At 38.6% G+C, this 25299-nt stretch overlaps 1 protein-coding gene across 1 annotated transcript in view; it reads right to left on the bottom strand.

Moving 5' to 3' along the window:
* Window positions 1-25299, bottom strand: part of LOC117291619 (titin homolog) — a 48918-nt gene that overhangs the window by 11625 nt on the left and 11994 nt on the right. The window contains exons 12-20 of the mRNA XM_033773444.1: window positions 24169-24273; window positions 17926-18026; window positions 17373-17558; window positions 15509-15776; window positions 9898-10106; window positions 8900-9119; window positions 7155-7235; window positions 5749-6050; window positions 2075-2101 (exon numbers count right to left, since the gene is read on the bottom strand). Coding sequence (XP_033629335.1) covers window positions 2075-2101; window positions 5749-6050; window positions 7155-7235; window positions 8900-9119; window positions 9898-10106; window positions 15509-15776; window positions 17373-17558; window positions 17926-18026; window positions 24169-24273 — 1499 coding nt within the window. The remainder of the gene's footprint in view (window positions 1-2074; window positions 2102-5748; window positions 6051-7154; window positions 7236-8899; window positions 9120-9897; window positions 10107-15508; window positions 15777-17372; window positions 17559-17925; window positions 18027-24168; window positions 24274-25299) is intronic.

Below are 25299 nucleotides of genomic sequence, written 5' to 3'. Positions count from 1 at the left end.
TATAAGCCTATTACAGTTACATTACATTAAAATTCTGCAATTTCTTCCTTTCCATTGTGCTTTCTCTTCAATGTTTAAGCTTTTCCAAAATCGTTAGTCACTCCGAAAAACATTTTAATTCCCGATTGGGAAATATATTTGCTGACGGCAGCTGAAATGAAACAATTAAAAGAACCGTCCCAAACATCTGCTAACATCCTCACTTAAAAAGATTCTCCTTCTGATAATCTGAATGCTCAGTTTGCGTCTGCTGAACTACAGCCCCCCCCCTCCATATGTCAAGCCCATCCGCTTTTACATCCATAATTTCCTTCGATTTTAAGAAACCTTTCAACCCGCGTCTTCATGTGACAAGAACTTCTTTTGAGTCTCCCTTATAAACAAAAAGCTTCTCCAGGGAGGAATGCCACGAGGGTTTAAGTATTAATTCCCTCCAAGACATAAACGTCCAGAGATGGAGAGAGGGAGGGAGAGAGACGATGCATTACAAGTGAACGTAACAGCAAGAGAGAAACTAAGGGATACGAGCAGACGCTCCATCTCAGAGCAACTGAAGAATGTGCATGCAAAATGCAAACATCGTGCGGAGAGATACAACAACAAGAATCAGATAAAGTGCAGTTACAGTCAAGAACCATTTTTTGATTTAACTCCGTGCAAATAACCCACACATCACACCATGCACTCATTATACGTAAAATAAATTGCGGGACAAACCTATTGCACTCGCAGAGTGAAAGTCAAAATAAATTGACATTGAGAATGTCAAAGCAATTCTCATGAGCCTTGCGCTTGTGTTTGTTTGACCCTGGGAACATCAATTACTGTACAATTTGCCAACTCCCGGCAGACTCCACATGCAGACTCCGCTCTACTACAGAATTTGAATGCTTGTATAATCGCTTGTTTAAGTCATGCGTTATTTTTGCAATATTTTTTTTTTTTTTTTATGATTTCATTCAGATTGTATTATTTTGTTAGTGACTGAAAACAATATTTCATAACAGCATGAAATGATAAGCAGGCAGAGCAAAATATTCCCACATGCAAACTTCTTTAATAATGCTTCCATGCAATGGCAAAAAAACAAAAGCAAATACACACATGTCGCTGTAAGTAGCAAAACCATTTATGATGAAATGCTATTTATCACGCTATCACCAAACATCTCACAGCGCGAGAATAATAAACGGCAAATTTTTCAAACTCACAACAAAACAAAATACAACATGCACTGAAAAACAAAGCAGAAAAACCTGCTCTTGAATATTGTCTTGACTTTAAAAATTCATGAAAACAATCCACAGAATCAATAATAATCGAGTGGATAGCAAAAAACATATAAAAATTTAAAGACCGCAAAAAGCCATGCAGGCATGCATCCACCAAACCATTCAAGCCACATCAATCAATTATGTATGAGGTGTCGCTGTCAACTTAACCTCCCCCGATTAGGCGCTACAGATACCCCAACCCGGGGAGTATACCCCAGATCAGGGTCACCATTCTCCTCATCGGGGTGGTATGTTGACAAAGACCCTCGTTGGCATCAATAACCTTTACACGGCTCTTACAACAATCAATCTCATATCCGGCAGTGATCCGCAGGATTAAGCAAACATTGATTGAACCTGAAGGAGATCGGCAATGCACAGAGAGGCTCGGCCATGCTAAAATTTTCATGATCGCAAATGAAAGCGTTTCCACTGCATGAGAATCACTCGGGAAATCAATGGTTTGAGTTCAACCTTTGGGAAATTCCTAATTGCTTTTGGGTGAACATTTCGAAAGACAAAACAGAACATCCTCTGCCTGATCGTACTTCCTGATCTATTTTGACAGTGCCAAATAGGAATCATGCATTATTTAAACTGCAGTTCATTCGGAACGAGCCAACCACAGTTTCAAAACGGCCTTTAATTTCCGCGCAGAACAGATAAAACCATGTGATGAATTGCACTCTGTGTTTTCCTTTTTAAGTTCCAATTAGCTTCATCCCCGGATCTATGAACCGATATGAGATGAACGAGCCAAGAGCCGTGACCAGAAACGAGAAAGCCTGAAATTTTGGTACCTCCTCTTCTCCAGAATCCGAAAACTCCTTCAATCGCAGTAGCGAGGCAAGAAAGATGGGGGAAAACAAACAGTGATTAGCGTCAATGTTCCTAAACCCACAATGGGAACTTGGGTTCGTGTTGCTGAATTCCCCCCTAGCAATGCAGGATTTGTTTGTAGCGTTTAAACAAAACGCAGCATGCAAAATGTTATCATCTATTATGGATGACAAATTTGAACATCTGGCAACTATTACAAAATGCGATTTGGGAATACAATGTGGCGATTATAATGTTTCTCTTTACAAAAAAAAAAAACTACATGTTTGTCTGAACCATTTTTGTTAAATGTGGCTAATGCTAAAACTACCAGGCCTTTGAACTTCAATCTTGAAGGGGCACATCAATCTTTCTCTGGTAAGGGGCATTTCCATGACACTATGAGAAAAATGTAAATTTGCTTTGAGGATTTACAAGGGGTACCACAGCAAAAGCATAGGGCACCACGGAAATTGCTCTGTGCCCGGAGTTATTTCAGGGCCTGATCTAGTGATAGGTATTGTCTTATTTACACTGCCTTTGGTTGTCACTGCGGCAGGCATGGCATTTTATCTTTGAGGGGCAAAGCTATTTCCTTTTTGCAAACTGTCTTTCCATTGGAATTTTTTTTTTTAAGTCTATTGGTTATTTTTAAAGGGGTACCAAAGAAAAAACCAGGGGCTTTGGCCTCCATGTCATTTAAGTGTGGCCAAACTATCCCTGAAGCCACAACCATGATCATTTGACCATTTGCAAGTGGACTTTGCTCAGGTCTGAGGCAAAGACATCAAGGCATTTTCTCCTTGGTTAAGGACACCCTATGAGGAAATTGTAAATTTCTACCAGGGGGCAGGAGGCAAATACCTTAGTTGAAGCATGGAGGAATAAATTCCTCCATGGAATAAATTCCTCCATGGTTGAAGTATCAGGCCTGAATGTCCGATACAATGATTGGCTTAGGTTGAAACTATGAATTCTTAACCCACTACTGATACTGTGTCAAGCAGTATAATGACTTACTGTAACACACTCATGCATTGTTAGATTCATGATTGAATCTTAAAGCAAGTAACAGTACTACTTTTCTGCAGTGAATTCATACCACTGTTATGATTTGGGGTTAAAATCCTTTGATTAAAATCAAGGAACAAGTAATTAATTTACCATTGTTTTAAATATAAAGAGAATGAGAGAGCAAATTATTCTAGTCTACATTTCAGGAGCACACACAGTTTAATGGAGAAGGTTTGTACACAACACAAGTGCAAACATGAGGCATGTTAAGATGTAAAAGTGGCAAAAAATGTCTGCTGGTATTTTGTCCGTTATTTGTGACATCTTATTTGCGCTTGTGTTGAGTAAAAACCAGCGCCCAAGTTCATAGAGCTACTTCAGCACAAAAATAAGCTAAGCAGAACAAAATTATGCTAACCAGAATAAGGTTATACCAGCAAAACTAACATGTCACATGTACAATGTGTGACTGGTAAGCTGCTCACTTCTGCTTAGCAGAAAATGTTTAAGCACTTTTGTTGCTTAAGCAGCCCTATGAAATTGCGCCCTCAAAGAGCTGTTTAGCTGAAAACACTACTGAGTAGGATACCAGTCGCAAAAGGTACAAGTGACATTGTACTTTAGCTGATAACCATATTCTGGTAAGCATAAAATCGTTGTGCTGAGCTACATATTGTGATTAAGCAACTCTGTGAACTTTTGGGCCAAGCTTTAGAGAGGTTAAAGGAGTTAGGCTGGGGTTAAAATAGAGCCTGCGACACATTCTGATGCAGCTATGCAGAATATTGAAGAGAGAGAAAAAACATTCCCAACACTTACTCTCCTTAATTCTGCTACAATATCCACTTTCTCAATTTCTGGTTCTGTGTTTTCCCTTTCAATCTGATTCATTTCAACAAAGAGTTTTAGACTTTTATCACGAACAGCCATCGTCTTTTTTATTTTCTTCCATAAAATATATATCGCCATTGTGAGGGGGGAAGAAACAAAATAGTCTGGTTCCCTTTATTTAAGTTATAATCCGCATTTATACTTTTGATTGTGTATATCAGAAACCAGACAACGATGGCCACTGCGTGAAAACAGTCTATTGAAAACTCAGGCATGTCCAAAACGGCAGTTCGGCTACAGCTATGGCTTTTAGATCTTGCGTGTCTGCCTATTCTTTAAAGGAACACGTTGCCTCAGATTGGTAGAGTTAAGTAACACGGTCGGCCATTTATGGGAGTCAAATTTTTGACTCCCATAAATGGCCGACCGTGTTAGTTCGCAAAGTAACAGGAAAACCACGCAATTTCGATGCAAATTTGTGTTGATCATTGTACTTTACTTTTTAAAAACATCTTTCCAACCATATGCGTTTTATAACAGACGGTGACAAATGCTTTTAATAGACCGATCCAGTAGGCTCCGCCCACGACGCATGTGTGAGCAAGAACACGTGCACCTCTCCAATGCCTTTCTGCACAACTCTGCCGCGCGCGCCAAGATACGTGCACGCATGTCGGACCTTATTTGTCGGACCTTCGTTGTGTTGTGAGTGGTCAATACGCAATGAGGCGGAGCTTAGTGGATCGGTCTATAGACATACTCGTCCGATGCAAGGCAACACTGGCAGACACGCTGATCTAGCCATGGCTGTAGCCAAAGGTGCTGTTTCAGACACAGCTTCAGACAAGTAAAAAACATGAAAAGTAGAAAAGCAAAACAATTAAGATGCAGAAAAAGCAAAGTGTATTGTGTTCTTCCCAAAACAAATCTGATTAAAAAAAATTAATTCAATAATTAATGTCCATGAGTTTTTCAAGTGCTTTATGGTAAATCCATTATAGTTCTATTTTGAATCAAGTACAAATAAAATATTCATTAGGATATTAATTATGAACTTGTGGTTTCCCTTTGATTAAAAGTGGATGAATGTTTACCTTTGTGGGACTACGATTTACTTTTACCTCAAAACCTCCCAAAACATTGATAAATTACCTTCGGATAGTCATGAACCAAAATAGTGCAGTGAGGTGAATGATTCTGATGGTGACTTTAATGTAATGTATCAGGTTTGTTTTTCCAAGGTTTAAATCTCAAAATCAGGGGAAACTTAAAAAGCCTATTGAAACAGTTATCAAATTATTCACTCTATTATTAAGGGTGGTTGTTTTCCAGGTTTCGTCCCCATGTCTTCAAACCAATGGAAACTCAAAAAGGGTATTAAAACAGTTATCAAATTATTCACTCCATTATTAAGAGTAGTTGTTTTATTTCAAGTTACAAACACAAGTTTGTTTGGGTTTGGAAAGTTTGTTTTAGATGTCGATCAGAAAAAAACTCAAGTTAAATCGATTATCAAGTAAAGTCTGACCCAATCCATTCATGCAAAAACAGAACATTATCACAACTTTAAGAGGAAGAGCTTTTAGGAGAAACAGGCCGGTCCATACAGTACTCTGGAAAAAAAAACTGATGGCTGAGTTTTTACTCTTTTTTTTACTCTAACTTGTAGCTTCCGTCAGTAATAAATAAAAAAGTATGAACCGGCCTTACAACTAAAAAACTGCTGTAAAGAAAACTGCTATGATTCTCACGAGACGAAAAGAAAGAAAGAAAAAAAGGGAGAAAACAATGATTGAATGTCTTGACTTACATCATGGATGATGATGAACTCCGGAGACTCAGGTTTCTCTTCTTCAATTGGCTCCTCATCCTCCTCGTCAAAGTCTTCAGCAATCTCCGGCGTCTGGGGAAGCTGCACATGCTTGAGATGGAAGTCCACATCTTTCTCTTCTTCAGGTTTTGTTGTTGTCGACTCGGCCTGGGGAGGCTCCTCCTTGGGAGGTGCTTTAACTTCCTCTTTGACTTCTCCATCTTTGGGTTTCTTCTTGCCCTTCTTGGGAGCGGCGGGTTTCTTCCCGGTGGATGTCTTCTTTGCCTTCTTGGTTTTAGAAGCTGGTGCGGAAAAAAATGTTCCAAACATTACAAAACGAGTTAGGGTCGTGTACTTCATGTAACCTTACTGACAAGCTCAAAACCACATTGTCATAAAATTTGATCTATGTGTTTTACACGTATTGTTTATGTCAATTTTTGTACAGCTTTCATTAATACAGGCATGGAATTACATGCAAGCCATGGCCTCTGTTGCCCCTGGTCTTGGCCTTGGTGCCCTTGAAATGTTTCCCATTGATTTGGAAGTGCCCTTTTCAAAATAAGAAAAAGGCCTTGCCCTTTCTACTTGTTCAAAGATCAAATTCCAGGCATGTCTTATTTATAGCCTGGGCACTTGTATAATCATTGGTAGTTTAGTAGTCTTTTCAGGGCAGGAGTATTCCATAATTACTATAGTGACAGTCATTCAGCCAGGGCAACAGTAGTATTCTGTAGTTAATGACTAGAAATAGTTATTCGTCAGTCAGGGCATTAGTAAGCAGTCTTTCAGTCAAGGTAACATTATTTCATCATAAATGACTATATAAACTAAGAAGTACATGTATTCCATTGAGGGCCATAGTATGGAAATATTGACTGCTGAGGGGCACAGTTAAAATTATAGACCCAAGGTGATGTCAAAACCATGACTAGCTGAGGGCATAGCAATGGTTTTGACATCACCGAGGGCCTATAATTTAACTGTTCCCCGATTATTAAGCAGTCAATATTTCTTTTATATACCGAATAAAGATTCTTCTTATCAAAAACACTCTGACTATACGGAGAAAGGTCGTCTGCGAAGAAAGGTCGCGTCGTGACACGGAACGCTAGTCATACATCATGCAAACAAAAGTTGCGTCATTTTCAGAGCGGGCATAGTCAATTGACTATGCCCCGGGCATAGTCACTATGACGTCATCTTGGTAGAAGGGGGCGTAGCGATTTCCATGACTCCATTTTCAACCAATCAGATTAGAGGATTCTATACATGAGGTACATGTATATAATATTCTATAATGACAGGTGACAGTCTTACAGCCAGGGCAATAGCAGTATTCCGTAGTTAATGACTAGGAATAAGTCATTCGTCAGTCAGGGCATTAGTATTCTACAGTGACCTACCTTTTGCCTCTGCCTTATCTGCTTTTGTATCCGGCACTGGTTTATACAAAAGATGATCCACCTTATCATCTTGTGGTTTTTCTGAAAATTGAACAAAAATTAAATCAATTTATCACAGACATTAAAACAATTTTAAAAGCAAAACTGGAGGGAAACTGGTGCTAACAGATTCCTTTAAAAGATTGTCCTAATAAGTTGCGAGAGTCTTGTGAGAACAAGACCAGTCTCTTCTTTTATAAAATTATCGCCCAGTCTCACATATTTTTCTTATCGCTTTTTAGTGGTTTTTTTTGTAGCTGTGTATAGCCATTGTCTGGTTTTTTTTAAATGCTTTTATTGTGTCAATGTTTTTACTGTATGTGAGCATTTGAATTACCCTGTTTGGGACCTAATAAAGATTATTGTGTTCTATTGTATTGTATTCTTTTGACCCCTTGCAGACGTAGAACGCAACTCCCCAAAGTGCACATCTACCACTTCCACTATCTTGGGAGTCAATACCTTTGCGTACATACATTGGTGGCGGACAGGATAGGCACTTGCAAGAGCACTGCAAACCATGCAAGAGGTCTAATTGCTTCTTGTTATGAATTCTTGTGGAGGGTGAGAAAGCCATGTTCGTACATTCTACTTCCTGCGAACACAATGCAAAATTTTTTTGCCACAAATTTGCAACAATTACTTCATCAGTTGACTTGTACTGAACTCTTGCAAAACATTCCCCACTGCGAAAAAAGCCCTATGACGTCGCAATTTGTACCGCATTCGCAGGAAGTATGAACCAGGCTTAACAAAGTTTATCTTTGATAAATTCAACTAAATCAAGTGTAATGATTCATTGGAAATTGCGTTAATAATGGAAGCAGTTGCTTCAAATGTAACTTTAAATATCAAAGGCCAGTGTCTTCTTAAATTTTACTGTATTTTCTAGGAGCAGATATTGTGAACTACAATTTCGGCCATATCTCCATGGGCCCTCGCCTCCCGGCCCCTGTTCAATGTTAGCTCACATTGCGCAATCTGCCCTCAAGTTGGGATTAACAGCATTGAGTCGGGAAAAGGGGGTGGGTATGTTAATTGTCTTGTGACAAGCAATTGTTCCGGGATTATAGCATCAACAAAGACAAGTGTGAGAAGATGAAACTTTTCTATCACAAATCCTGAGCTCAGGGATGTGATAGGCGGTTGAAAAAATGAAATATGAGCACAAAGAAAGCTTGTGAGCGCAATACCTGCTTACATACATATTTAGTTGAAAAGCCCTACTCTGCAATCTAGAGTTTTCCATATGGCTTTATCTTCATGTTCTTATGAATTTGATCTTGAGATTATTATAAAATATCAAAACTCAAAACAAAACAAAACAAATTCAAACCGGACTTTCGGTTAAAAAAAGAGGGGGGGGGTTTGAACAAAGAATTGACTCGAGTGGGATTCGAACCAATGCCCTCCGGATCAACGTGCCGGCGCTCTACCAACTGAGCTATCTAGCCCTATATTGGTGGTGTCCCTATTTTGTCAATATGTTTGTTAGGGGGTGCCAGTCAGAAGCCATACAACCATGCTGTGTAGCCAGGATGTGACTTTTTGTTTCCTTGTATGTGGTTCCGAGTTAGTGTTTAAGTATACTCAAACTCTGTTCATTTAGATATCAATATAAACCACAAGGGGAAACTGACTGGGAAAAAACAGAGAAATCACATCTAATCCCTGTGAGCCTAAATCTGTTGGTAGCTGATACTTACTGACAACAAACTCCTTTTTGTTCTCCTCTTTACTGCCATTGTTGGACTTATTACTCTTATTGCTTTTGCCACTCTTAACACTCTTCGCTGCTGCAGCAACTTTGTCTTTCTCAAGGAGTCCTGTCTCTGCTAGGAGTTTAGCCAGCTCCTCATCCTCCGTATTTTGAGCTTGTGGTTTTTCAGAGTCAGCAGCAGGCCGGACAACAGGTGCTTGCTTCTCCTAAAGAAAAAAATAAATTAAAATGAACCCAGAAAACACGACTTTCTTAATACTGTAAGTAATTAAGTTTTTGCAAATAATAGGTAATGGCATGACGTTTGAACCCTAGCAGAGTCTTTCTCGAAGTCTAAAAAGAGAGAAAGACATTGTGAGGCTATGAACGAAAGCATTATATTGGTTCCTTGAAAAAAGTAGGAATATTTTATTTAGTAAAGATCTGACCTACTCGTGCACATGATGTAAGCTCTAATATACATTTCAGGCTATTTAATAATTATTGTTCAGATTTTTCCAAGAGCAAACAAATCGGAAAACTGATTACAGTAGGAAAAACATCACGCCTGCATAAACTATTTTATGCATTTATACCATGGGTCCTTTCCGTTGGTATAGTTGGCAACAGCTATTAAATCTAGTTTCTTATTGTCTGTGCTCTAATGGGAAGTATCTCCGTTCATTTTGATCTCACATTTTCCTTTTATGTGGTTCTGAGTTAGTGTTTAAGTATACTCAAACACTGTTCATTTTTTAACCCAGGCATTCTCATTAAAGTAATATATTACTTTTGAGAATTATATTCACATTTTACTTACAGGTTCTCTCTCTGCCAGTGTGGGGTTGTTCTGTGTTCTAATTTTGCAGTTTTAATTTTGTTTAAAGATATTCCCTATCTTCTAAGAATGGAAAAATATTGTAAGAATGGACAATATTGTTGATTGATTATTCATATGCAGTTTTGCTTCTTCTTTTGCAGCATTTTTTTTTTTTTTTTTTTTACCTGCTCTGCCTTATCTGCAACTCCATAATTCTTCACACCAAACTCCAGCGCCCCTCCAGCATCCCCCTTAGCACTAGGGTTACTCTTCACAGTCCCAGACTTGTCTGATTTGACACTGGGGGCGCTGTCTCCACGCGCCCCAGCAGTTTTGACTGATGGGCCTGACTTACCGGAGCGAACGGAGACCGCATCTCCACTTTCATCCCCACCTGCCAGATAGAAGGATTGCAAAGCTGAGTTAAGGTGAGTTATGAGGGGCTAGATGGAAAGGTGCGAACCGTTGGTGATAGAGTTAACTGGGTCTTATAGCCTTGTCACATGAGGCATGTTCTACTGGGCAAATTGAGGCAACCAACTGCAGTGCATGATTGAAACAGGACCACTTAGGTAGCACAGGAGTAATTTCTTTTTTTAACATTGTCTACAATCCACAAGAGAAATATATATGAACATTCAAATGTGAATGGCTTTTCTCCTTGGAGATTGCCTGGAACTGGTTGCCTGTAAATTGCCTCGTTTGATATGGTCCTCAGTGCAAACTTACTGCAAGTAAAGTGAGGTTGTATTCAAATCAAGAAAGAGGCCTGATACTTCACAGAGGCAACATCATAGGTAAATAGCCTCCTTACGTCTGATGATTGCCTTGGTGCCCATATAAATATCTAAGTAGAACTTACATTACCATCATAGCAGTGCCCCCAAAAGAATGTCAAACTGCCTTGCCCTCAGAAGAACTAAGTATCAGGCCTCCAGATGATTTCACAAAGAGCTAAGATTGATCTGGTACTATTACTAATTGAAAAGCAAATTGTGATGTCAAATCACTATGGCAAAATAAACAACTCATCCTGCTCTAGAATTGCAAGGGTCATGGGTTCAAATCCCACCCGAGTAACATGCCTGTGATATTTTTGCACAGGACTCGGGAAAGTACTGAGTATACAGTGCTAACACACATCGGTGTATGGGTAAAAACCAACATTAATACTCTTTATCCCCGATGCAAATTTAACATCTATTATAAGATGAATCTTGTTGCTTTGTGAAATCATGTCCCAGCTTTGGCTGATGGCTGGAGCCACAATGCTAAAACGAGTCTTTGTGAGATGCTAACAGAAATGTGAGCAACCCAAATATTAATTGGCTAGGTCTGCTACAAGCTCAACAAACATAACAAAGTAAATAAAAATGACAAGGTTAGAATGAAAATATTAGTCCAAATATCAAATGATAAATCAAAGGTGAAGTTAATTATGCTTAGTAAAACAACACTTCAAGACCAACATGTTAATTCACATTATAATTATTTGTACAATGGAAATTAAGACAAACGTTAATAAGTTACAAACTAACGACAGGAACAAATATTTGTGTTACTCAAAAGTCAAACAACATTTATATTTTATAGAAATTAGTATAAAGACTTGTGCAATCAGGGGAAACAGAAGTTGAAAGCAAAAATAATATAGAGAAACAAAACTAGAACATAAAACAGGATTCTTGACCAAAAAAGACAGGAAAGGGTAATATTCCTTTAAACAAAATTTTTGAATGGTTTCAGGAAAATCAAAAGAGGGATGAGCGAGGACTAGCCAGGTTACAAAAGCCTCAAGATTTCCCTTGGGTTGAAGACGAGCAAGGACCACTTATGTCTGACCTATTTAATTATTAGCTATTTAATCATTGGGGAATGCTGAATGTTGAACTAATCACTTTGAGAGCGTTCCATGTGGAAAGATTGGTGAAAGGCTACATTCTTTAAATTAACTCATAGAGATACCATTTGTTTTATTTGCTATAATACTGATGTAAAAAATGTCTTGTATACAAACATGCATCAAACACTGTGAAATCAAATTATTAACAAGCAGATGAGAAAGTTATGGTTTTCTGGAAACAGGCATGATGCAAATCGTAACTCGCTCTAGGAAAAGAAAAATCAGGTATTTTCTTTGACATTAAAGGAACGTTACAGAATTGGTAAGAAACAAAAATCGTGAAGATCACAGATTTACATAAAACTTACATGGTCTAATGATGATGATAGTAGAAAACATCCCATGAAATATTATTGTCTGAAACGTCTTATTTGTTGAGAAATAAATAATCTTATTTCGTGTTTGGAGTTTATCGCTCAGTGAGCAATTTATTCATTTTTCTTTTTGCATCGATGTCATGCAAAAATGTGAATCGTTTTTTCACTATTTTCTCGGGACCCAGATGGCCGATCGATCTAAAACTTCTACAGATTTGTCAGTTTATATATCTGGTGGATTACATAAAGTGCTTACACTGCCAGCAACTGTTTTGTCAGCAAAACTAATTCTGTAATGTTCCTTTAAATATTTTCAGAGAAAGGGACTGCTTGCCTAAAAATAAAACTTTGTGATCCACTATATTCCAGGTAGTACACATACTTTTCAACCGTAAAGAACAGTTCAAGATGAAACGGACTGGGAACGGACTACACACTGTGCTTAAGACACATTGTTTAGAACAGAAAGTGATAGAACAATCAAGACCAGACTAGTGCCACTCTGTGCTGTAAAGAATCCACATCCTGTGCTTGAGAGTTGATTCCAGACTCACTCTTCTCCTGGGTGACGTCTGCCGCCTCCTCACCAGTGGCGGATCTCGTTGGACTGCTGGGTGTCTTGGGTTGCTCTTCGGCAATGAGGGCGCTGTTGTCAGGTGAGGTTAGTCCTTCCTGGGGTTTAGTACTATCACTGGGTGCTATTTCACTGGGGGCTCCCTCAGCTGGGGTTTTCTCACTGGTTGCTGCTACACTGGGCGTTTTCTCACTGGGTGCCATTGCATCAGGGCCTACCTCACTGGACGTTTTCTCACTGGGTGCCATTGCATTGGGGGCTCCCTCACTGGGTGCCGCTGCACTAGGGGCTCCATCTGTGTCTACGGCTTCAGATGAAGTTTCCTCTGCATCCCCATCCATCTCTGACACAGTGCTCTCTTCCACTGCATTATTCTCACTATCAATGGCTCCATCTACAACATCTTTCTCCATATCCCTTCCTGGCCCTTCATCATCACTAGGTGGCGCTTTGATGTGAGTATCCTCATGGGATGCTTCGGAGCTCGTTGCAGTCGGAATACTCCTCAGAAAGGCGGCACTCTGAACACTCCTCTCACTTGCCTCACTCTTTGGACTTCGGACGCCTCGTGCACTCTGGGTGCTCTTACCGCTCTTTGCAGTCAATCTACTTCTAATACTGCCAGCACTGAGGGCGCTCTTCTTGCTACGCATACTCCTACTAGAACCAGCGCGTGATTGGACTTGAAGTGTCCCGGCTTCGTCATCTTGAGTAATGATTATATCCTCAGGAAGGATGGGTTCTGGCTCGGCTAACATCTCTATAACTTCCGGGGCTATTTCTACATTTTTGTTTTCTGCGACTTCTGTTCAAGTTTGGAAGTAGAAAAGTAACATGAACTAACAAAGTTTGTACTTTGTTCAAGTACGATAAATAAAGGCTTGTTGCAGGTCTCAAAATTAACCCAGGGCAACTACAGCAATTGCCGCAGTGCCCTGTGCTTTTGCTGTAATGCCCTTTGCAAAGTTCCAATTCAAATCTACATTGTCCCCATAGAAGTAACCGCTACCAGAGGGAAATTGCCTTGCCCCTTCAAGAGCAAAGTTCAAGGCCTGTTGTTGAGAAGTTTTAGTCCATTATTCATTTATTGAAACGACCAGAATACCCAAGATATAAGCAAGGGGGTAAAATATTAAATAATCACAGCAAGCCGAGAAGTATTTAATATTCTCTTAATGTACCAACTCAATAAGATCTCTTGAATTTGAAATAAAATGTCAGGTACAATCTTGTTTGTAAAGAAATAATTCTGATCAACAAAAATGTTTTCAGTATTAAAAGCATGCATCTCCATTCACATAATGCCAAATTTTGGGGGGTGATTTTGAGGTTCTCAAAAAAAGTTACAATCGTCGGACAAACTATATTTGCTGGTAGAGAAGTGGCAAACTTCAGAGTGTTTCCTGCATTAGATCTTGACATGGTTTTAATTCTGTGGGTCTTTGTGCCATACACGCTCATACTATAATATTGTGTATGGTTCCCAGAGTCTCCTATGGAACTATGCAAAGTTTTTTTTTAGGAATTCCAAAGATACTTGGGTAGAACCTCAAATTACATCTCTTGCCAAATTAAAAAAGTGTCTAATCAAAAATTGTCAGGAATTCTTGGGTGTCTTGATCCCCAAGATAGGCTCAGGCAGAGAATTCCTAAGTCGGGTGAAGTATGGAATAGTTGGGTATAACATGTAATATAGCAACAATGTTTAAGTATCAGAAGCCAAAACCTGAGAATTATTTCATGAGAAAGGGAGACCTTGAACCAAAACATTAATCACAAAAATGTTTTTTCTTTTAGAAAGAGGATACTAAACAACCTGCTACCAAAAACCTACTACCAAGATGCAAGTTTGTTGATTATTATTGTAGCTTCAGACCCATTTAATTCACGGCCCACCACTCAATTCAGTAAACCACCTTGGACAACCTTGTTTTTTTAATTGTCACAAATCAGGGGGAAAAAATCACTTCAAATTTCACCACAGCAACCAATACATACTTATGATGATGTCATCTATGGTTGTGTCATCCACCAGAATAGGCTCCGCCTCCTCATCTGAATATTCATGATCCATGCAAGGTGTGCAATAAGTCAAATGCAAGTGATGAATACATTATGAGGAAGGCGTGGCTAAAATGCAAGGCAGCTATTGGCTAGTGTGATCTAATGATCTAATGAATATTCATGCCGAAACAAATGATTTTCTACTAGCAGCTTCTATTTAAAAAAATGTTTTTCTTGAATGGCTTTCTTCATGGGACAAACTTAAAAGTGGTTTAATTAGTCAAAAAATGTTGTTCTAAATATACATGTACATGTTTTTTCAACAATTTAGTTGTTATAATTGTTGATAAATAAGTTTATTTAAATTAATCATTGTTGATGATAAGTTAGTTTCCAATGTTACCCTCACGCGTTGTTGATAAGTTAATTTTGTTTTTTAATGTTATCATGTTTAGATTAAATTGAAGAGGAATCAGATAATGTGGTAAAGATCTATGGCCTTTTTTGAAACTACAGTTTGAGCTCCAGTTTGGGCTTCGGATTGGGCATTGTCCGCCCATTTGAAGCCCCCCCCCCAAGTTATTAAGTAGCCCCGCTCTGCTAGTTACTCTAAATAACTCGCAGAGCCTAACCCAAAGCCCAAACCCCAGCCCTGGGCCTGACCATTGCTTGATACCATTGAATTAGGTAATGCTTGATAAGTTCTCAGAGACCTTGATGATGACTAGAGTAATTTAGTCAATTGCGAGCAGAAACATGCAGTTTCTGAAGCTTGTGCAACCTCTTGAATCACAAACAAATACAACATTGGGTCAAAGTTGTTTTTGTTTTTCTCAGATTTTCTTAGATTTGATTACATATGAATTAAGTGTATTTGGCCTAAGCTTTTACTTCTGTGAAGCGCCCTCTAAGCGGATTTTGGTGCTGTATGAGTTCAAGTTATTATTACTCTTATTGTTATTATCATTGTCAACAAATAAAATATAAAGTTTCCTTACCTCTTCTCATCAGATTCTTCAAGTAGCTGACAGCAGCTTCAGCCGACTGTATCCTCCTTTGTCTTCTCGAGGTTCTCTTCTTGGTCTTCGTCTTAGTGGTCTTCTTCATACTTGGACCCGTCCATTGGCCGTAATCAGTTGAGGACGCTATGGACGATGCGTCCAGCGAGTTGCGACGTCTTCGGACCATGGCTGACCGGATCCGGTCGGGGTCACCGGATTGGTTGAAGAGGTCACCGAGTTTCTTCATCCATAGTTCCGCAGCGTACTGTGAGGGCGAAGTTTCAGAGGAATTCATGATGATGATTATGGTTTTTATTATTAGTGGAATAAATCTAAATGTATCTTGATGTACCCTGGTGGCCGTACACTTTCGTATTATACAACAGTGACATCCCGGATATCAGGGTCCATTTCTGGGGTGGAAAATTTTTAAAGCAGACAACACTGTGAGAATACAATCAAAACAGGAATTTTTTTATGTTGGGAGCTGCATTATTTCACGAAAAAGATGAATTTGTGAGGAATATTATATATGACGACCAAAACCCATCGCAGAAAAATGTATGCTGCCATGGAATGTGATTCTGTTGAAATTAGTGGCTTCTTGCAGGTAAGATTTCAGTTCACTTTGTGTATCACAACTTATATATAAAATAACAAACCTGTGAAAATTTAGGCTCAATCAGTCATCGGAGTCGGGAGAAAACAACGGAAAACACACCCTTTTTTCTGCACGTTTTCGCCGTGTTTAAAATAAATCCATATTTCTTGATATCGAGAATTTATATTGTTTTAATGTTTTCTCAAAATGCAAAGCATTTCATGGAATAATATTTCATGAGAAGTCTTTCACCATTACCTTCTGTAAACCCTGTAAATTATTTGTAAATCTGTGAACTTTTAATTTTGTTTCTGTACCGAAAGTGTCCAGTGGCTTTGAATTAACATCTAGCAAAATTATTTGTTATCATTAAATCCTTTTGGATTAGACAACTCAAAAGATCAATTAGTTTAAAATGAATCCAGCTGCTAACATAAGCCCTCCGGGCTACAAAATGTAGCGCAGTGGTTTACTTTTAGGACGTCTGCTAAATGATTTGCCAGTTGATTTTCAGTGTTAAGGGTTAAAACAAATTAGAACCAAGCATTGTGAACAAACTATTTAGTTCTGTTTTCATCTTCTTAACTTCCATTATAGCAATTTTCATTTTATGGAAGTGTCTTTAATGTTGGTGCTTTACAATTTCCAACTTCTATACAATTGTATAGTGCATTTTACGATACAGAGCAATGCGCTTTACATTAGTGCCATGGTCATTGGACCAATTACATTCCTTTAAAGCCATTGTACACTTTCGGAACAGAAACAAAATTAAAAGTTCACAGATTTTCAAATAACTTAGCGGGTTTACAGAAGGTAATGGTAAAAGACTTCTCTTGAAATATTAGTCCATGAAATGCTTAACTTTTTGAGAAAACATTAAATCAATTATCAATGCTCGATAAACACATGTCATGACACGGCGAAACATGTAGAAACAAGGGTGGGTTTTCCCGTTATTTTCTCCCGACTCCGATGACTGATTGAGCCTAAATTTTCACAGCTTTGTTATTTTATATATAAGTTGTGATACACGCAGTGTGGGCCTTTGGACAATAGTGTCCACCGAAAGTGTCCAATGGCTTTAATCTTTCTCAGTTCTCCAAAGGCTTTTTAAAACACAATATCAACCTCACAGTTACATGTATACCCTTGGGTGAAGCCAAGTGTCATGACCGGGATTCAAACCCACACTCTCATGACTCAACCACCAGAATGGTGGTTTTACACTGACGGCTAAATCTCATTCATTTGTCTTACCTCTGCATCTTCAGCGAGATCCCTTCCAGACTTTGGCCTCTCCAAGACGAGAGCGGCTACCGTAGCCGCATGGTCCTCTAACTCCTCCAGCTGTGAGGGAGCTCTTTGGGATGCGACATCATCATTTTTGCTCTGTGCTGCGGATCTTGCAGTTCCATCTTCACCTTCCATATCACCTTCATTGACCTGGACAAAATAATAACATTTAAAATCTACACTGTCAGAATGTCATGGGATGTCATGGCATGTAACATACAAATGCTCATGGCTTGATGCACATACTAAAATACTGAGCCCCCCTTGCGCGTATAATTGTGTCCATTTTGGCTACATTGCAAATAAAGCCAGTAGCTTAACTTCAGTAAAAAAGGGTCACAAATAAGAATAAATACAGCTACAAAGAACTTCTTTGGATACTAAAATACAAGAACTACGGTTCAAAAACGGAGATGTGCACAAATGAAAGGAATTTAAATTGTTTTTAAACAATCATAACACCCGAGAGACATCTGGCATCCAGCCACCAATGTACACCAAAGATCAGCAGGCTCACCTCTAGATCATTAACTTCTTGTTCTCCAAACTCTGTAGGCCAACCAGGTTCAGCCTCTGATAAGACGTCTTCACTGCCTGCATGTTCTATCAAGTTATCGTCTGTGGTGACAAGATGAAAATAATGTATCAGGACTATATAAATTTGCTCATTATTCAGAATTGTATACACCTGTAAAAAATATGCTAAGCATAAACAAATTTAGCTTAGCATGGTTCCCAGCTTATGCCATTGGTTGCTATATAGGCTCTCTGCTCCATTTTGCTCAGCAAACATTTTGAAGCAATATTTACAGCTTGATGTAATTAGGATTAGGGAGCTAATTTCATAGAGCTTGTAAAAGATACACCTTTGCTTAGCACAGACAAGTCTTGCTTAGCATGAAGAGGCAAGCAGCCAAATACCATTTGAAATTGACGCTGATCCCACACTGTATATTACTTTAGCAGATAACTTTACTTTTTTAGCACTAGTTACAGTTTAGCAGCTCCACCAAATATTCTGCAAATGTTAATCAACTTTTTTTAAACTGTTGCATTAGTAAAGAAATAAAAATGGAAACATGTTTAGCTATATCAAAATGTCAACAGAGTACAGGTTGCATTACATTTGTTTTAAAACAAAAGTATGTTTATCTGTTTAGGTGGGAACAACCTAATCTGAATAATGACATTGGGACATCTTAAATGTACATCTTGAGTTGTTGCTTTTAAGCATGATGCAAATTTCTGCTCACCAGCTTTATGAGATGATGTGTTGTTTGAACAGGAATTCTGCGCTTACTGCTCACAGAACTACATACTTTACAAGGCATTTTGAGCACAGAATTATTAAAGATAAATGTACAACACCATGAACTTAGTCAGTGGATTTCAAGAATTATTTTTAAAAAGTGACTTGTGAAAATTTAGAAAATAGGTTTAGCTGTTGCCAACCAATTAACCCAAAGGTATAGTTAATGGTCAGACTTTTCGACCCCAGCAAAGTCTTTCAGAGTCATTCTCAAAGACTAAAATCGTCAGAGAAAGACCCTGCTATGATCAAATTGTCGGGCCATTTTTTATTTGTTGTGCTAAAGTTGACAGGTAAACATCGCGGTCATGTCTTTGTTTTCCTTTGAGTGAATTAGTGACATTTTAGACGGAAAGATTTCTGTAGAAGGTTCAAGGTTCCACAGTATCCAAAACTAAAAGGCAATATTGATCAAAAGAAAGCGTTACAAAATGCAAAGTAAATGTTTCACAATATAGGTTTAATGCAAAACAAATATGGAGAGATATCCATTTTTGGGATGCAAAAATGCTTGTACGCAATGGTTCTTGTTTGGAACTATTTCCAGCTTTGTACAAATAAACTTTCTGTTTTAATACAGATTGGCTTTACGTCACATCCGAAAACTTAAAAATCTTAAAGGAAGGTTACAGAATTGGTAAGAAACAAAAACCGTGAAGATCACAGATCTACATAAAACTTACACGGTCTAACGATGATTAACGTAGAAAATATCCCTTGAAATATTTCTGTCTGAAATGTCATATTTAATGAGAAATAAATAATCTAACTTCGCGTTTGGAGTTTATCGCTCAGTGAGCGTTTTATTCATTTTTATTTTGGCATGGATGCAATGCAAAATTTGTAACTTTTTTTTTTCACTATTCTCTCGTGACCCAGATGGCCGATTCATCTCAAACTTCTACAGGTTTGTTAGTTAATGTTTATGGTGTCTTACATAAAGTGCTTACACTGCCAGCAACTGTTGTGTAAGCAAAAACCAATTCTGTAATGTTCCTTAAAAATTTGTAGTTTAATCTGTCAGGAGAAACACTGAGTCAAATGTGTCAAGCATTATTTCGGTTAAATGCAAATGATTCAAGCAAAATTAATTTGTTAAAATTTCATGCTTATTTAGCACGCGACTACACAGGCTTAGGCATGCAAGATGTAATGCACTTCTGGTCATGCGAATTAACTCAGCAAAAAGGGAAAAGGGCTCTGTAAGAAAACTCACTGAATATTAATAATGATGTTTCCGTGCATTTGATAAATAATCTTGTAACATGATATTTAACAATAATATTATAGACTATTTATACCATCCTTGCTTACCAGTAATGAGTATCGCAGGCGTTACTTTTGTTAGCAAGTGAAAAAATAAAGCAAATTATTAAAATCATGATGCAATTATACAAAGGATTAACAGCTGATGGTTTTCTGAAAGAGCATCCAGAAATAAGATGTTAGAACATAGTCGAAATAGCAGCTTCGGCTACAGCTAGCTATTAAGGCTGTTTCTAAGGGTGTTATTAAGGAGTTCCTATACTTAAACACATAATCCGATCCACCCATAGTCCTAGCCGCTAATTAAGACCTAGCCATATTTCAGGCCCTAACATTACAAACAGGAAAGTTGTGGAACAGTTTCCTTTCCCAAAATGGTACACACAGTTTATCAGTTGCTACTCAAAAATCATTGTTTGGACACTAATGGTGGAGACAATAAAATAGCAGTGCCCTGTTTATAGTGTAAAAGTATTGTGTCCATCATTTATCAAAATGGCAAATTGCGTTTCAGATCAAGCCAATAAAATAATCGTTTATAACTGAGTCAGGTATTCTGGTGGTATTTTGCCACTACATACATGTATCCACTAGAATAGCTATACTTGTAATTGTTTACATGTATAAAAGCACTTTTCCAAGAAAAAGGTTTTCTTGTCTTTTCTGCTTTCTTTGTAATTTCGTTACACTTTTGTTTTCTTTTTTTATATTTTGCGAAATCTTGAACCCTACAAGTCACTCTGAAATACACAGCAGCTGCAAACTTTTTACAACCATTGAAATATTAATTTCATTCATTTGTTATAACTGTTCGAACATCAATACTTGAAATGAAATACAAAACTGACGAACATGTTGTAAATCAAATGGGACACTGTGAATCAAATGGCACATTGTGAATCAAATGGGACACTGTGAATCAATTGGGACACTGTGAATCAAATGGGACTCAGTGAATCAAATGGGACACTGTGAATCAAATGGAACACTGTGAATCAAATGGGACTCAGTGAATCAAATGGGACACTGTGAATCAAATGGGACACTGTGAATCAAATGGGACACTGTGAATCAAATGGGACACTGTGAATCAAATGGGACACTGTGAATCAAATGGGACACTGTGAATCACATGGGACACTGTGAATCAAATGGAACACTGTGAATCAAATGGGACTCAGTGAATCAAATGGGACTCAGTGAATCAAATGGGACTCAGTGAATCAAATGGGACAATGTGAATCAAATGGGACACTGTGAATCAAATGGGACACTGTGAATCAAATGGGACACTGTGAATCAAATGGGACACTGTGAATCAAATGGGACACTGTGAATCAAATGGGACACTGTGAATCAAATGGGACACTGTGAATCAAATGGGACACTGTGAATCACATGGGACACTGTGAATCAAATGGGACACTGTGAATCAAATGGGACACTGTGAATCAAATGGGACTCAGTGAATCAAATGGGACACTGTGAATCAAATGGGACACTGTGAATCAAATGGGACACTGTGAATCAAATGGGACACTGTGAATCAAAAGGGACACTGTGAATCAAATGGGACTCAGTGAATCAAATGGGACACTGTGAATCAAATGGAACACTGTGAATCAAATGGGACTCAGTGAATCAAATGGGACACTGTGAATCAAATGGGACACTGTGAATCAAATGGGACACTGTGAATCAAATGGGACACTGTGAATCAAATGGGACACTGTGAATCAAATGGGACACTGTGAATCACATGGGACACTGTGAATCAAATGGAACACTGTGAATCAAATGGGACTCAGTGAATCAAATGGGACTCAGTGAATCAAATGGGACTCAGTGAATCAAATGGGACACTGTGAATCAAATGGGACACTGTGAATCAAATGGGACACTGTGAATCAAATGGGACACTGTGAATCAAATGGGACACTGTGAATCAAATGGGACACTGTGAATCAAATGGGACACTGTGAATCAAATGGGACACTGTGAATCACATGGGACACTGTGAATCAAATGGGACACTGTGAATCAAATGGGACACTGTGAATCAAATGGGACTCAGTGAATCAAATGGGACACTGTGAATCAAATGGGACACTGTGAATCAAATGGGACACTGTGAATCAAATGGGACACTGTGAATCAAAAGGGACACTGTGAATCAAATGGGACACTGTGAATCACATGGGACACTGTGAATCAAGTGGGACACTGTGAATCAAATGGGACACTGTGAATCAAATGGGACACTGTGAATCAAATGGGACACTGTGAATCAAATGGGACACTGTGAATCAAATGGGACACTGTAAATCAAATGGGACACTGTGAATCAAATGGGACACTGTGAATCAAATGGGACTCAGTGAATCAAATGGGACACTGTGAATCAAATGGGACACTGTGAATCAATTTGGACACAGTGAATCAAATGGGACACTGTGAATCAAATGGGACACTGTGAATCAAATGGGACACTGTGAATCAAATGGGACACTGTGAATCAAATGGGACACTGTGAATCAAATGGGACTCAGTGAATCAAATGGGACACTGTGAATCAAATGGGACTCAGTGAATCAAATGGGACACTGTGAATCAAATGGGACACTGTGAATCAAATGGGACTCAGTGAATCAAATGGGACACTGTGAATCAAATGGGACACTGTGAATCAAATGGGACACTGTGAATCAAATGGGACTCAGTGAATCAAATGGGACTCTGTGAATCAAATGGGACACTGTGAATCAAATGGGACACTGTGAATCAAATGGGACTCAGTGAATCAAATGGGACACTGTGAATCAAATGGGACACTGTGAATCCTCATTCTTTTCTATTTTAAAATGATGATAGTTTTTGAAACTAAATGCATTGTGACTGAGCAGACATAATTTTATTTCGCGGGATCTTCTGCTTTTTTAATCTGAATGGTCTAGGCTTCAGTTTGGGCACTCTCTGCCTCTCTGAAGACGTGTGCCAAAAGTTTATGTTTTCAAAATAACAGACATAGTCAAAGCCTAAACCAGACCCTATAAGCGGCCAAAATGGCAAAAATTACACATCGACACTAAAACAGCAAAATAGTCTGACCCCTTTTTAGTAGATTAAGTGTAATTGCTGACTGCACACAGGGTACCTGACAGCAACATTAAACTATACCATGGTTAGAAATGAGCAAGTTCGAGCAAGGGACTATAGTTGACTATTGTCGACCATTTTGCTTGGCCCAGGTTGTAGTGGATTCATAGGTCCCATGGAACATTGACTAGTGGACGACAATTGGTCGCTGCTCGAGCTTGCCCTATGTATGGCTCACTACTCCGGTTAAGACACTTTGCACACTGATGTCACTTAAGTATAAAACAGTTTGAAGGATATTCTGTCTGGCTGTGGCATCCTCCAACTGCTGAACTTGGTTAATGATGGAAGACAGACTAATGGTGTAATCTTAAGGATGATCAATGATGATGTGGTTTAACGCTGATGAGGAAGATTATTATGCGGATGAAGTTTAAGATGAGTATAAGAAACAAAATGAAAGATGATGCAATGATGATGACGAACATGCCATTAGTCCTTCACTGAACTCTGTATAAAAGTGCCATTTGAAAATATGTTGACCGATCATTCAAAAACACACAACTAGCTCATGAAAATAAACTTTCCATGGAGGTTAGTTTTACTCTAAAAGAAATTCGTTCTAAATATCTTTAAAATAAATTCTGCATAAAATTAAGTGACAGGGGATTCTGCTTCAACCAAAACTTCAAAAGTGTTATAAGTTTTCTGTGAAACAAGTGTTTCACGCTGTTAATGTTGTAACTCCATCATTTAAAGTAATTGTGTGGTTTTGCCTAATCAGTCAATTTGGTTAATAAACAAGAACAGCCCCTACAAAGATGATTTTCAAGTCATATTTCAAAGTGGTGCATCTCCTCCGTGCGGCAGACAATCGCAAACACTGGTGAAAAACCTCATCATGCCCACAATTTTACATGTTAGCAAGCCAAACATCATGATTTTCAACAACACATCTCTGCCCAGCCCCACCCCTTCACCCGCCCCGCCCTTACACACATGGTTGCAATAAACAGCACGGAAAATAATCACACACATAACAGGATAACGAAAAAACACTGATGTTATGTTGTGCCAAATATTGTTTACCGATCCCATCTTGACTAAGGGCATCGTCCGCGGCCGATTCGGGCCCATAACTGAAATTGGCGAAGGATCTGGAAGCGTCGATATCTCCTCTTCCTAAATCAACATCTTCAATTTTTGGAGGTAAAATAAGGACAAAATCTTCTGTTTATATAATTACTAATCAAGGAATAAGTCAAAGTGTCAGCTTGTTGGACAGAAAGATTTAGATTCCCTGTAAAAGAAATGTTGAAAATATTTGTTGTAATCTGCTGCAGAATTACAATCTCACTGTGTCATACGGTGGTGCTAGCAGAACAAACTTTGAGTGAAGTCTCCACGCTGTAGTGCAGAAGATTAATGCATATAAAAACAAATAATTTAGTGAAAAAAAGAATGTGTGTCCTTAATAATAAAAATAATATTAATGGGTTCTTATAAAGTTGTTAAAACACCCCACAAGGCACATCAATGTGCTCAGTATTATTTCCTGCAAGGTATCTGGAGCTAAGTTTTGAAGTATGGTACCTGTTCCTTTATAGTACCATGTAATGGTTTGAATTACAAGGTGCTGTGGGGCAATAGGCAGCCAATCAAACAAAGGAAACCGGAGCAAACCTCTTTCCTTTTCGGTAAATGCACTGGGTTCTTTTACGTGCCTTACACAACACTTGGGACGTTTAACGTCCCATCCAAAGAACGCAGCAATAATCGTTGTGCCTTGCTTAAAGACACCGAAGTGTCGTGGCCAGGAATCGTACCCACACGCCATTGACTCGGTACCGGTACCCCCCCCCCCCCCCAAAGTGTTTAAAATAAGTGCTTTGCAGAGTGTAAAGCCTGGTGTTTGTGATTGGGTGTGTTGTAAATCCAAAGACAATTTTAAATTCTTCATCCGTGATTTGTGAGGCCAGCATTCCATAGTGAGTGTGATTTAACAGCATCTCTTGAAGTGTCTATACCTTGTTTAGCGGACGCGGGGGTGTTTCGTGGTCTGGAGGGACCAATGACGGATTTAGCTACTGACTGCCTAGAATGAGCCAGTTCAGGATTATCACTACAAGGTAGTGACGGAGTGGCTATAGAAATAACTGATGAGGAAGAAATATGACGTCATATTAAAAATTAAGACTACACACGAGCCACTTCACATCA

This window comes from Asterias rubens, chromosome 6, assembly GCF_902459465.1.
Source record: "Asterias rubens chromosome 6, eAstRub1.3, whole genome shotgun sequence".
NCBI lineage: Eukaryota > Metazoa > Echinodermata > Asteroidea > Forcipulatida > Asteriidae > Asterias > Asterias rubens.
This window is presented reverse-complemented; position numbering and strand designations above follow the sequence as displayed.